The 13,991-nt window shown below is 40.9% G+C and overlaps 1 protein-coding gene across 1 annotated transcript; it reads left to right on the top strand.

Annotated features, from left to right (window-relative positions):
• Window positions 1-2,435: 2,435 nt before the first annotated feature.
• LOC110528625 (uncharacterized) lies at window positions 2,436-6,809 on the top strand. Its single transcript, XM_036984239.2, has 2 exons — window positions 2,436-2,564; window positions 4,999-6,809. The coding sequence occupies exon 2, from the start codon at window positions 5,006-5,008 to the stop codon at window positions 6,467-6,469; it is 1,464 nt and encodes a 487-aa protein (XP_036840134.2). The 5' UTR covers window positions 2,436-2,564; window positions 4,999-5,005; the 3' UTR covers window positions 6,470-6,809.
• The last annotated feature ends 7,182 nt before the right edge of the window (window positions 6,810-13,991 follow it).

Genomic DNA, 13,991 nt, shown 5'->3' with positions numbered 1-13,991 from the left:
TGATTATTGGCAAGCGTTTGACACACGTTTTTTAAATGTTGCACTCTCCGGACACATCTTTTGAAATATGAATGTTAACTTTCGAACCTCGCTGTCCACAGCCTTATAAGTTAGGCCAAACTTTAGTATCAAAGCAGGATAGTAGATCAGATAGTGGTGCTTTAGTTTCAGTTTTTGAGAAGGCAAACAGTATTTTCTTGTCTGTAGATACTCAGGAATCAGAACATTGAGCAAATGAACTTGAGCCACAGAAATGGAGGGGTACAGATTAATTCCACAGGCTATTTAAGTAGGATTGTTAGTTGCCATATAGAATCTTTTTTATCAGTAATCTTTTTGCCTATTATCACAGGGAGGAGCCTCAAATGAGGCCAGTTTTCTGTTGCCTGGCCACCTAGTTTAATTCCCTTTTCATCAACTTCTGAGGGTGTGGAATTCACATCAGATCCTTGGTAGCTAAACTGCCTGATCCTGTGGTTAAGCTCTGAGGAAGTAAATAATTTCTTTACTTTAACAAAGTACATGATGCAGGTTGAGAGCTTCAAGCTACTTGGTGTACACATCACCAACAAACTAGAATGGTCCAAACACACCAAGACAGTCGTGAAGAGGGCACGACAAAACCTATTCTCCCTCAGGAGACTGAAAGATTTGGCATGGGTTCTCAGATCCTAAAAAGGTTCTACGACTGCAACATCGAGAGCATCCTGACTGGTTGCATCACAGCCTGGTACGGCAAATGTTTGGCCTCCGACCACAAGGCACTACAGAGGGCAGTGCGTAAGGCCCAGTACATCACCGTGGCAAAGCTGCCTGCCATCCAGGACCTCTACACCGGGCGGTGTCACAGGAAGGCCCTAAACATTGTCAAAGACCCCAGTCACCCAAGTCATAGACTGTTCTCTCTGCTACCGCATGGCAAGCGGTGCAGGAGCGCCAAGCTTAGGACCAAAAGGCTCCTCAACAATTTTTACCCCCCAAGCCATAAGACTCCTGAACATGTAATCAAATGGCTACCCAGACTATTTGCATTGTGGCTGACAGACATGAAAGTGATTGAGGGAATTCATGTTTGTAATGTAGTGATCAATATCAGTACAATCACAGACGACAGCATTCTTTTTACATTCTCTTGCATAGTTTTATACTGTTTATAAACATCAGAAATGTTGTTGTTTTTTACAATAATTATCTGCATTTAGAACGTAAAACGAAAGTAAATATCCATAAACAAATGTTACATTTTGTGTTTTCTTCATAATGTATATTGCTGTATTCCGAGAGCTTATTGTTGTGAAAAAGGGATGCAATGTCTGTAAAAATACAGGAAGTTTCATGTATTTTACTATTTCTGACATTTCCTATTATTCTACACGACGAAAGTAAAGTTTATCCCTGTAAATTCACAGTATTCTACCATTGTTCATAAACACAGAAAAACATGTAAATGCTTTACTTTACAGTGTAGAACTACAGTATAGTATTATATTACTCTACATGTGAGAGGTTATAGAACTACAGTATAGTATTATATTACTCTACATGTGAGAGGTTATAGAACTACAGATAATTTTATATTAGGTTACATGTGAGAGGTTACAGGCCTACAGTTAATATTATATTAGGTTACATGCGAGAGGTTACATACCTACATTCAGGGTTCAGATTGCAGTTACTATTCCATTTAACCCATCTGAACTTCCAAGGTGCTCAGACCAGTGGGTGTGGCCGCACCAGGTATCGGTAGTTAAGTAAAAAATACTGTAAAGTACGACATAAGTAGTTGTTTTGGGTATCTGTACATTACTTTACTATTTATATTTTGGTCAACTTGTACTTTTACTTCAAACATTTTCCCTGACACCCAAAAGTACTAGTTGTACATGTTGAATGCTTAGCAGGACAGGAAAATGGTCCAATTCACAAACTTATCAAGAGAACATCCATGGTCACCCCTACTACCTGATCTGACAGATTCACTAAACACAAATGCTTTGTTTGTAAATTATGTCTCAGTATGACAATTGGGTACTTTTTCCACAACTGAAGAAAAACAAGGAAATTATGCCGTCTGGTTTGCTTAACATAAAGCATGTGAAATGATGTATGCTTTTACTTTTGATACTTAAGTACACATGAAACCAAATGCTTTTAGACTTTTACTCAAGTAGTATTTTACTGGATGACTTTCACTTTCAGTTGAGTTATTATCTTTCCTTTTACTCAAGTATGACAATTGGGCCCTTTTTCCACCACTGCCTGGTATGTGTTTACGAGAAGCATGGCTTTCATTTCTATCCCAACACAAGCACATTACTTTGTCTGCCCTCTGAAAGTGAGCACTAACAAGGGATAAGTTTCGTTTCTGATGAAACATGAGTCACCCAGTGACATTGTAGATCAGCCTTTTTAAAACTCAGCTTTGCTGGCTTGTATCTGCACTGTTTACGTGTATGTAGGAATCCAGAAGCATATTTTAGCCTGTTCCAATCTTGGGTTCTGTTGACAGAGGAGCAAGACAAACACAGTCAAGACTACAATCTGGTGGTAGCCTGCACAAGAAGGTGAGATTTTTTCGGGGGGTTAAGAACTTTAAGAACTAATTTTCTTAAATTGATATGTATATTTATTTTCAGGATGTATTACATCATTTACAGTATTGATCATTTTTTACAAGTTTCCAAATGTGATGAAAAAACTCTCTGTATTCTTTAATCTTGCTTATTAACAATGTTTGTTATGTCCATGCTCAGCTGCAATTTACAGTAGGCTTAGCCCTTATATCAGTTTGAATGCTATTGAAGCCATGTCATTTATTAGAACAACGTGGACTGCAAATGAATTCAATTTAACGTATTTAGCAAAGATAGGTTTACGTTTTGTTATTTCATTTCTGTAAGCCATTTAGCAATCTATAAAGGACTAACATTGGAATTGGTGTTGATTCCAAGGCAATACATACAATAATGTAAATACACAACTTGAAGCAACCACGTGTTTCGCAATGGAGAATATTCTGATTGGCCAGTGAGGGGCCAAGCCTCGACACACCAACAACTTGTTTATTCATCAAAACCCATTAATTTCATGCCAACATCAGCAAGTGTGTTGATAATTGTGACGGTGAACATAGAGAAAATATTTCTGACACCCCCCCCCCTGACCCTATAAGCAGGCCTTGCTCCTTGGTTCTACATCTAGGTACAGTAAGCAGACAGACACCTTGGTTCTACATCTAGGTACTGTAGACAGCAGTGGAGACTCCTCAGAGGAGGAAGCAGAGAACCATCCTCCTCAGTGAATTTCATAAAAATAAATTTTTTTAAAACATTGATTAGATAAAACTCTATTAATTATATTCACGTCACCAAATAATTGATTAGAACACGCTGTTTTGCAATGAAGATCTACAGTAGCATCAACAGCACTCTGTAGGGTAGCACCATGGTGTAGCCGGAGGACAGCTAGCTTCAGTCCTCCTCAGGGTACAATGACTTCAATACAATTCATAGGAGGCTCATGGTTCTGCCCACCAAAACTCATGGACCAAGGAGGAGGGAATTAATCAGAGAGGCAACAAGAGACCAAAGATAACTCTGAAGGAGCTGCAAAGCTCCACAGTGGAGATTGGAGTATCTGTCCATAGGACCACTTTAAGACGTACACTCCACAGAGCTGGGCTTTACAGAAGAGTGGCCAGAAAAAAGCCATTGCTTAAAGAAGTAAATAGGCAAACAATTTTGGTGTTCACCAAAAGGCATTTGGGAGACTCCTCAAACATATGGAATTAGGTAGTCTGGTCAGATGAGACTAAAATGTAGCTTTGTGGCCATCAAGGAAAACATTATGTCTGGTGCAAACCCAAAACCTCTCATCACCCCGAGAATACCATCCCAACAGTGAAGAATGGTGGTGGCAGCATCATGCTGTGTGGATGTTTTTCATTGGCAGGGCCTGGGAAACTGGTCAGAATTGAAGGAATGATGGATTCTGCTAAATACAGGGATATCCTTGAGGGAAAATGCTTCCGCCTTCCAGAGATTTGAGACTGGGACGGAGGTTCACCTTCCAGCAGGACAATGACGCTAAGCATACTGCTAAAGCAACGCTTGAGTGGTTTAAGGGGAACATTTTCAATGTCTTGGAATGGCCGAGTCAAAGCCCAAACCCAATTGAGAATCTGTCGAATGACCTAAGATTGCTGTACACCAGCCTGATACCGCCTGATATAGTGGTCCTGGATGGCAGGGAGCTCGACCCTGGTGATGTACTGGGCTGTCAGCACCACCGTCTGTAGCGCTTTGTGGTCAAGAGCGGTGCGTTTGCCATACCAAGTGGTAATGCAGCCAGTCAAGATGCATTCCATGGAGCAGCTCTAGAACTTTTAGTGGACTTTGTCTCATGCAAATGAATGTTTGATTAAAATTATGCAGACAGTGTGAAATATTTTGATTAGAGTATCTTTATCATCACATAAAATCATACAATGTTGCCCTTATTATGTGTTCTGAACATAGTGACTTTTTATTCAGGAAAATGAGAAACCGGAAGGCCTGCCTCTTGTGCAGTCAGTGTATTTATAAATATTTATATTTCTGTATGAACTGAAACCATTAAGTAATGACTTTAACAATGATTACCTACTGCATTCAAAGAGAACCAACCTATAGCAGTATACTACACTCCACTTGCATCATCCTTGTGGTATTGAGAGGTAAACATGGCAATGCTTTCACTGATTGCATGTAAAGGAAGATCATTCCTACATGATAGAGTGCTTGCTTTGTTATCATCTGATCTTTTGTCTTTTCTGTCATCCTGTGAACCCCTGTCATTGCTGTTCACGGGAAATATTTTGTTTTTTGGATGCTGAAAACATTTAACTTATTGCCAACCACTAGAAATGGGCATCTATTTCTGAATTAATGTGTCCAGTTGTCTTACAAAAACAAATATTTTTACTAAAGATGCACATGTTTGTCTTTCTCTTTGTCTTAGGTTGGCCATGGGTGGAAAGGGCTTCCTAGGATGTTTCATCCTGTTTATGTCTCTGGCTTCAGTATCCACTATCAAACAAACCCTTATTTCAATACATGACCTCAGGGGCATAGAGTTTGGCCACACTTTTCCTCGACATGGCCTGATGCTGCTCCACTGGCTAGCCAACAACATTCACACTGACAACAACGGCAACATGAGACTCAATTTCAACCCAACTAGGGGAGACTATGGCTTTAATTTCTATGGAAACGCTGACAGACCCCGCCCATTACCTTTTCTGCCCTCTGAAAGTGGAAGTTACTACTCATTAGGGAATATTGATGGAAATTACAACTATAATGGCGCTACGGCACTTCCTGATTATGTCACTCAAAGCTTCTACAACTCATGGATACCTGAGAGAAACAGAGACAGAGTCATTATCAGAGTTAGGGAGGAAGGATCCAATCAGCTCATAGTAGATGAGGTCTACATGACACAGCATTACCCGCCAAATGAAAACAGAGAAAGTGTCTATGATCCAGACAATACATACCCTGTCAGTTTCAGCCTCTTAACACAAATCCAAGTTCTCCCAACCATTACACGAGATGTAATTCAACGAATACACAATGTAGAGATCAACGACAACAGTGTGGAGAACATCTGGACACACACACCTGGGCTGGCACTTCTTTTGGCAATTGCATTGTACTTGGCACGTCCCAAGGTCTCATTTATACAGCAAGTGTTTATTACCATGGAAAGCCAGCATCGCATGCAGGATGATGAAACTAAATCGATAAAGCTTGAGGTGAAAACCACAAATAGAGGAGGTGCCAGGATCACCTTCAGTGGTATCCCCAAGAGCCTTTTGGACAAGGGTGTGATTTGTGCGCTTTATAAGAACAATGACAGTATGGACATGCTAGACTCTTCCTCAGTCATAGACGGTGCCTCTGGGTCCTTTGACACCTCAGTACCCCTCAACCCTGGTCTCCAGGCCAGGCTTCATCCGCACAAATCAATGTGGCTTTTTAAATTATGCGGGAATTACAACACATCTGAGGAGGAAATACGTAGGAGTTCTGAGTTTCATGATTCCAACAGAGAGATTCCTGTTGATATAAGCGGCTATAAGTCTAACGCCAGTCTGCAGCTCTTCGTAAAGGATGGAAAGGCCTGCGCTCGCCTGTATGTGAAAAAGTCCTTCACTGACTGGAAGGAGAAGTTTAATAACTCCTGGGTTGGGTTTTACTCTTCAGAAAAAAACAACACCAATGAATATAATACCTACCAATGGCAATGGGCTGTGAAGTTTTCTGAGGAAAGCCGCTCAGATTGGAAAGATATACCTGAGTATGACGTCTATGTGTACAGGTCTAGTATGCCCATGTCTCCTGGGGTCCAGGCCCGATTCATGCTGGAGAAATCTGGGGGTGAAAAGGCACGCACTCCACCCTGGGAGGTACATACATCAGCAATTTAAAGCACACAACTTTTTACTGGTACGTGCTTTTGTCCATTGTGTTTAGCCGGGTTCTTACATGCCCATCCTCTGCTTATTGTTAATGGATTATTATTTATGGGATTTTTCATCCTGTTTCGTATTGATTACATATGCCATTGATATTATCATTGATATCTAATTGTGTAATTGTCTCCGTTCATTTTTGTTTGTCATTTCTGAACCCTGCTTGTCCTTTTTATTGATTGATTTGAATTGCTAATCTGTGCAGAGTGTAAAAATAAAAATATAAAGAATCTGTCCTCAATAAACTATTGATGAAATTGAAGTGAAAACACAATAAAAAGCTGTGAAAACCAAATAATCTTGAGCACTTAGAAGATGGTCTGAGTGCAAGGGTGAGATAATGCTAGCTGGTCACGCTGATTGTTGACTAATGTCCATAGTCAGTCAGTTTTCATATTAATGTAAGGTATTATGAAGGATGGAACCATCTGTGAACTGCCAAATATACTATACACATACACAAACACACACACAGGACTGCATGAAGACGTTTTAAACCTAAAAATATAACATCTTCATTTCAAGAAAAGCATGTGTAAGTGAATTGGTTTTCCAACTTTATGAAGCTTTCTTTACCCTTCGTGCTCGGTTAGTTTAGTTTATTAATTCAACCATTTAAAAAAAACAAGCACACATAAACAATAAAGTCTGGGACTTATTTCCATCGTGGTCCTCTTGAGACAAGATGGCTGGACAGGATCAAACACAGTATGGCAGAGAAATAATACAACCAAAACAGAGAAGAAGAACATCTATCTCATCAAAAACAGAGAAGAAGAACATCTATCTCATCAAAAACAGAGAAGAAGAACATCTCTCTCATCAAAAACAGAGAAGAACATCTCTCTCATCAAAAACAGAGAAGAAGAACATCTATCTCATCAAAAACAGAGAAGAACATCTATCTCATCAAAAACAGAGAAGAAGAACATCTATCTCATCAAAAACAGAGAAGAAGAACATCTCTCTCATCAAAAACAGAGAAGAAGAACATCTCTCTCATCAAAAACAGAGAAGAAGAACATCTCTCTCATCAAAAACAGAGAAGAAGAACATCTCTCTCATCAAAAACAGAGAAGAAGAACATCTCTCTCATCAAAAACAGAGAAGAAGAACATCTCTCTCATCAAAAACAGGGAAGAAGAACATCTCTCTCATCAAAAACAGAGAAGAAGAACATCTCTCTCATCAAAAACAGAGAATAAGAACATCTATCTCATCAAAAACAGAGAAGAACATATATCTCATCATTCCAGTTACATAATAGGGGTTATTCATATGGGCACAGAAGACATCAAACATACTTTTGCTTTATTTTTAAAGCTGTCCAGAGATGACGTTGTTTTTATAGGCAACTCATTCCATTCTGAGGCTCCAGTATACAAGAAATGACCTTTTCCAGTATTACTCCTGAACCTGTATAAGCTGATCTGATGACCTGATCTGGTGCTGTGATTGTGTGCATCCCTAACACGAGGAAAGTAATCACTTAAATATCTGGGCGCAGGACCATAAATACTCCTGTAAACCAAACCTAGTTTAATCTGGGACACCCTAGGCTCAACAGGCAGCCAGTTTAGTTCCTGAAAGCAGCTGGCTGCTGCCTATGTGAGTGCATGGACTCACCTTCAAAACTACCCTGATCAACTTATTCTGGGCTATCTGGAGCTTCCCCTTCATAAGTTTAGATAAGCCCCCAAACCAGGAAGTACTAAGGTTAACAATGGGCCTCACATCCTCGATGACACAAACCTGTCTTCCTCCATTCCCGACCAGTGGGTTTGTCCGCACATGGTATGTACTGTAGGCTTCAACGCTGACATACCCTGCCGATAACATTCTCTGCCCTCTGAAATAAGTAGTTATTACTCTCTAGGGATAAATGTAATTTATTTTGAAACATGTGTTAAACAGTGGTGTTGTAGATCAGCCTTTTTAAAACTCAGTTTTACTGACCCTTGTCTCGTATCTGCCCTGTCTACTGGTTGTGTATGTAGACTACCAGAGGCATATTTTAGACAGAGGAGAGAGACAAACACAGTCAAAATTTGATTCTGGTGGTAGGCTGCACAGGAAGATTATATATTTTTTGGTTACTCATTAGTTTTATTTTGATGTGAGGACAATAATACATCATACTACAGTATCGATCAATTAACAAATTTCCAAATGTTATTTTGGAAGACCTTATGGTACATATTGTGAAGGATTAAAGTGACAGTTCACTCCAAATTCAAAGTTGTCAGAACTTTTCTGACATTTTTAGACCTAACGTTTTCATATCTAGTGGTTTAACTATGTTCCTGAACACTTTTAATGTATTGTCAAACACTAGAAAGCAATTACAGATCAAAAAATTTAAACATTTCTGAAGGTACAAACATTGACACAATTGTTGCTCTGACTTCGGTTGGCCATAAGTGGAAAAGGTTTCCTACGTTGTTTCATCCTGCTTTTGTCTCTGGCCTCATTATGCCCTATAAATGCCAATACACTGTAACCATTACCTCAATAAATGATCTCAAAGACAGAGTTTGGCCACACCTCTCCACAACATGAACTGATGAGGCTCCAGTGGCTAGCCAACAACATGAATATTGAAAACAATGGCAATATGAGAATTGATTTTGATCCAACTAGGGGAGACTATGGCATTTATTTATATGGAAATTATTGCCCTGAAAGATCCCTTCTGTTACCTTTTCTGTTGCCAGAAAGCTGAAGTTACGACTCACTAGAGAACTTGTCCCCTGAAAGAGGAAGCTACTACTCACTAGATCATTTGTCCTGTGAAAACGGAAGTTACTATTCTCTAAGGAATGTGTCCGCTGGAAGAGGAAGTTACTACTCAGTGGATAATTTGTCCTCCGAAAGAGGAAGTTACTCCTCACTAGACCATTTGTCCACTGAGAGAGGAAGTTACTACTCACTAGACCATTTGTCCACTGAAAGAGGAAGATGCTACTCACTAGACCATTTGTCCACTGAAATAGGAAGATGCTACTCACTAGACCATTTGTCCCGTGAAAGAGGAAGTTACTACTCACTAGGAAGTGTGTCCCCTGAAAGAGGAAGCTACTACTCACTAGACCATTTGTCCCGTGAAAGAGGAAGTTACTACTCACCAGGAAGGGTGTCCCCTGAAAGAGAAAGTTACTACTCACTAGGGATTTCTGCAGGAGGGAATAGAAATCACAATAACGCTACATCCTGAAGATGTCACTGGAATGTTCTTCACCTCATGGCGACATCGAGGAGTTCAGACAGAGAAACAGGGTCAGAGTTCAATCAGCACTTAGTGAAGTCTACATCACACAGCATTATCACCCAGATGACTACAGAGTAACAGGGTCAGAGGTCAATCAGCACATAGTGAGGTCTACATCACACAGCATTATCACCCAGATGACTACAGAGTAACAGGGTCAGAGTTCAATCAGCACATAGTGAGGTCTACATCACACAGCATTATCACCCAGATGACTACAGAGTAACAGGGTCAGAGTTCAATCAGCACATAGTGAGGTCTACATCACACAGCATTATCACCCAGATGACTACAGAGTAACAGGGTCAGAGTTCAATCAGCACATAGTGAGGTCTGCATCACACAGCATTATCACCCAGATGACTACAGAGTAACAGGGTCAGAGTTCAGTCAGCACTTAGTGAAGTCTCATCACACAGTATTATCACCCAGATGACTACAAAGTAACAGGGTCAGAGGTCAATCAGTACATAGTGAGGTCTACATCACACAGCATTATCACCCAGATGAGTACAGGAGGGAGAAGCTGTGATCCAAGCTATACATACTGTGTGGATGTCAACCTCCTAATAGAAATTAAAATGCTCCTTTACCTGAGGTGAAACTCCATATAAAGACGTGATTCATGAAAAAAAGTCTGAAGCATCTTGTAAAAACCTGGAGGACACCTGGTCTGCCACTTTTACTGTCAAATGTACAGTACTGAGTCAGGTAACCAACTGTACCGTATTGAGTCAGGTAACCAACTGTACAGTACTGAGTCAGGTAACCAACTGTACAGTACTGAGTCAGGTAACCAACTGTACAGTACTGAGTCAGGTAACCAACTGTACAGTACTGAGTCAGGTAACCAACTGTACAGTACTGAGTCAGGTAACCAACTGTACAGTACTGAGTCAGGTAACCAACTATACAGTACTGAGTCAGGTAACCAACTGTACCGTACTGAGTCAGGTAACCAACTGTACAGTACTGAGTCAGGTAACCAACTGTACAGTACTGAGTCAGGTAACCAACTGTACAGTACTGAGTCAGGTAACCAACTGTACAGTATTGAGTCAGGTAACCAACTGTACAGTACTGAGTCAGGTAACCAACTGTACAGTACTGAGTCAGGTAACCAACTGTACAGTACTGAGTCAGGTAACCAACTGTACAGTACTGAGTCAGGTAACCAACTGTACAGTACTGAGTCAGGTAACCAACTGTACAGTATTGAGTCAGGTAACCAACTGTACAGTACTGAGTCAGGTAACCAACTGTACAGTACTGAGTCAGGTAACCAACTGTACAGTACTGAGTCAGGTAACCAACTGTACAGTACTGAGTCAGGTAACCAACTGTACAGTACTGAGTCAGGTAACCAACTGTACAGTACTGAGTCAGGTAACCAACTGTACAGTACTGAGTCAGGTAACCAACTGTACAGTACTGAGTCAGGTAACCAACTGTACAGTACTGAGTCAGGTAACCAACTGTACAGTACTGAGTCAGGTAACCAACTGTACAGTATTGAGTCAGGTAACCAACTGTACAGTGCTGAGTCAGGTAACCAACTGTACAGTACTGAGTCAGGTAACCAACTGTACACTATTGAGTCAGGTAACCAACTGTACAGTACTGAGTCAGGTAAACAACTCTACAGTACTGAGTCAGGTAACCAACTGTACAGTACTGAGTCAGGTAACCAACTGTACACTATTGAGTCAGGTAACCAACTGTACAGTACTGAGTCAGGTAAACAACTCTACAGTACTGAGTCAGGTAACCAACTGTACAGTACTGAGTCAGGTAAACAACTCTACAGTACTGAGTCAGGTAACCAACTGTACAGTACTGAGTCAGGTAACCAACTGTACAGTACTGAGTCAGGTAACCAACTGTACAGTACTGAGTCAGGTAACCAACTGTACACTATTGAGTCAGGTAACCAACTGTACAGTACTGAGTCAGGTAAACAACTCTACAGTACTGAGTCAGGTAACCAACTGTACAGTACTGAGTCAGGTAACCAACTGTACAGTACTGAGTCAGATAACCAACTGTACAGTACTGAGTCAGGTAAACAACTCTACAGTACTGAGTCAGGTAACCAACTGTACAGTACTGAGTCAGGTAAACAACTGTACAGTATTGAGTCAGGTAACAAACTGTACAGTACTGAGTCAGGTAACCAACTGTACAGTACTGAGTCAGGTAACCAACTGTACAGTACTGAGTCAGGTAACCAACTGTACAGTACTGAGTCGGGTAAACCACCAACTGTACAGTACTGAGTCAGGTACACAACTGTACAGTACTGAGTCAGGTAAACAACTCTACAGTACTGAGTCAGGTAACCAACTGTACAGTACTGAGTCAGGTAAACAACTCTACAGTACTGAGTCAGGTAACAAACTTTACAGTACTGAGTCAGGTAACCAACTGTACAGTACTGAGTCAGGTAACCAACTGTACAGTACTGAGTCAGGTAAACCACTAACTGTACGGTACTGAGTCAGGTAACCAACTGTACAGTACTGAGTCAGGTAAACCACCAACTGTACAGTACTGAGTCAGGTAAACAACTGTACAGTACTGAGTCAGGTAACCAACTGTACTGTACTGAGTCAGGTACCCAACTGTACAGTACTGAGTCAGGTAACCAAATGTACAGTACTGAGTTAGGTAACCTACTGTACAGTACTGAGTCAGGTAAACAACTGTACAGTACTGAGTCAGGTAACCAACTGTACAGTACTGAGTCAGGTAACCAACTGTACAGTACTGAGTCAGGTAACCAACTGTACAGTACTGAGTCAGGTAACCAACTCTACAGTATTGAGTCAGGTAACCAACTGTACAGTACTGAGTCAGGTAAACAACTGTACAGTACTGAGTCAGGTAACCAACTGTACAGTACTGAGTCAGGTAAACAACTCTACAGTACCGAGTCAGGTAACCAACTGTACAGTACTGAGTCAGGTAACCAACTGTACAGTACTGAGTCAGGTAACCAACTGTACAGTACTGAGTCAGGTAACCAACTGTACAGTACTGAGTCAGGTAACCAACTGTACAGTACTGAGTCAGGTAAACCACCAACTGTACAGTATTGAGTCTGGTAAACAACTGTACAGTACTGAGTCAGGTAAACCACCAACTGTACAGTATTGAGTCAGGTAAACAATTGTACAGTACTGAGTCAGGTAAACAACTGTACAGTACTGAGTCAGGTAAACAACTGTGCAGTACTGAGTCAGGTAAACAACTGTACAGTACTGAGTCAGGTAAACAACTGTACAGTACTGAGTCAGGTAAACAACTGTACAGTACTGAGTCAGAGAAACCACCAACTGTACAGTATTGAGTCAGGTAAACAATTGTACAGTACTGAGTCAGGTAAACAACTGTACAGTACTGAGTCAGGTAAACAACTGTGCAGTACTGAGTCAGGTAAACAACTGTACAGTACTGAGTCAGGTAAACAACTGTACAGTACTGAGTCAGGTAAACAACTGTACAGTACTGAGTCAGAGAAACCACCAACTGTACAGTACTGAGTCAGGTAAACCTCCAAATGTACAGTACTGAGTCAGGTAAACCACCAACTGTATAGTACTGAGTCAGGTAAACCTCCAACTGTACAGTACTGAGTCAGGTAAACCACCAACTGTATAGCACTGAGTCAGGTAAACCTCCAACTGTACAGTACTGAGTCAGGTAAACCTCCAACTGTACAGTACTGAGTCAGGTAAACAACTGTACAGTACTGAGTCAGAGAAACCACCAACTGTACAGTACTGAGTCAGGTAAACCTCCAACTGTACAGTACTGAGTCAGGTAAACCACCAACTGTATAGTACTGAGTCAGGTAAACCTCCAACTGTACAGTACTGAGTCAGGTAAACCACCAACTGTATAGCACTGAGTCAGGTAAACCTCCAACTGTACAGTACTGAGTCAGGTAAACCTCCAACTGTACAGTACTGAGTCAGGTAAACCACCAACTGTATAGCACTGAGTCAGGTAAACCTCCAACTGTACAGTACTGAGTCAGGTAAACAACTGTACAGTACTGAGTCAGAGAAACCACCAACTGTACAGTACTGAGTCAGGTAAACCTCCAACTGTACAGTACTGAGTCAGGTAAACCACCAACTGTATAGTACTGAGTCAGGTAAACCTCCAACTGTACAGTACTGAGTCAGGTAAACAACTGTACAGTAC

This window comes from Oncorhynchus mykiss, chromosome 7 (assembly GCF_057628025.1).
Source record: "Oncorhynchus mykiss isolate SJ-2025 chromosome 7, ASM5762802v1, whole genome shotgun sequence".
Lineage (NCBI taxonomy): Eukaryota > Metazoa > Chordata > Actinopteri > Salmoniformes > Salmonidae > Oncorhynchus > Oncorhynchus mykiss.
This window is presented reverse-complemented; position numbering and strand designations above follow the sequence as displayed.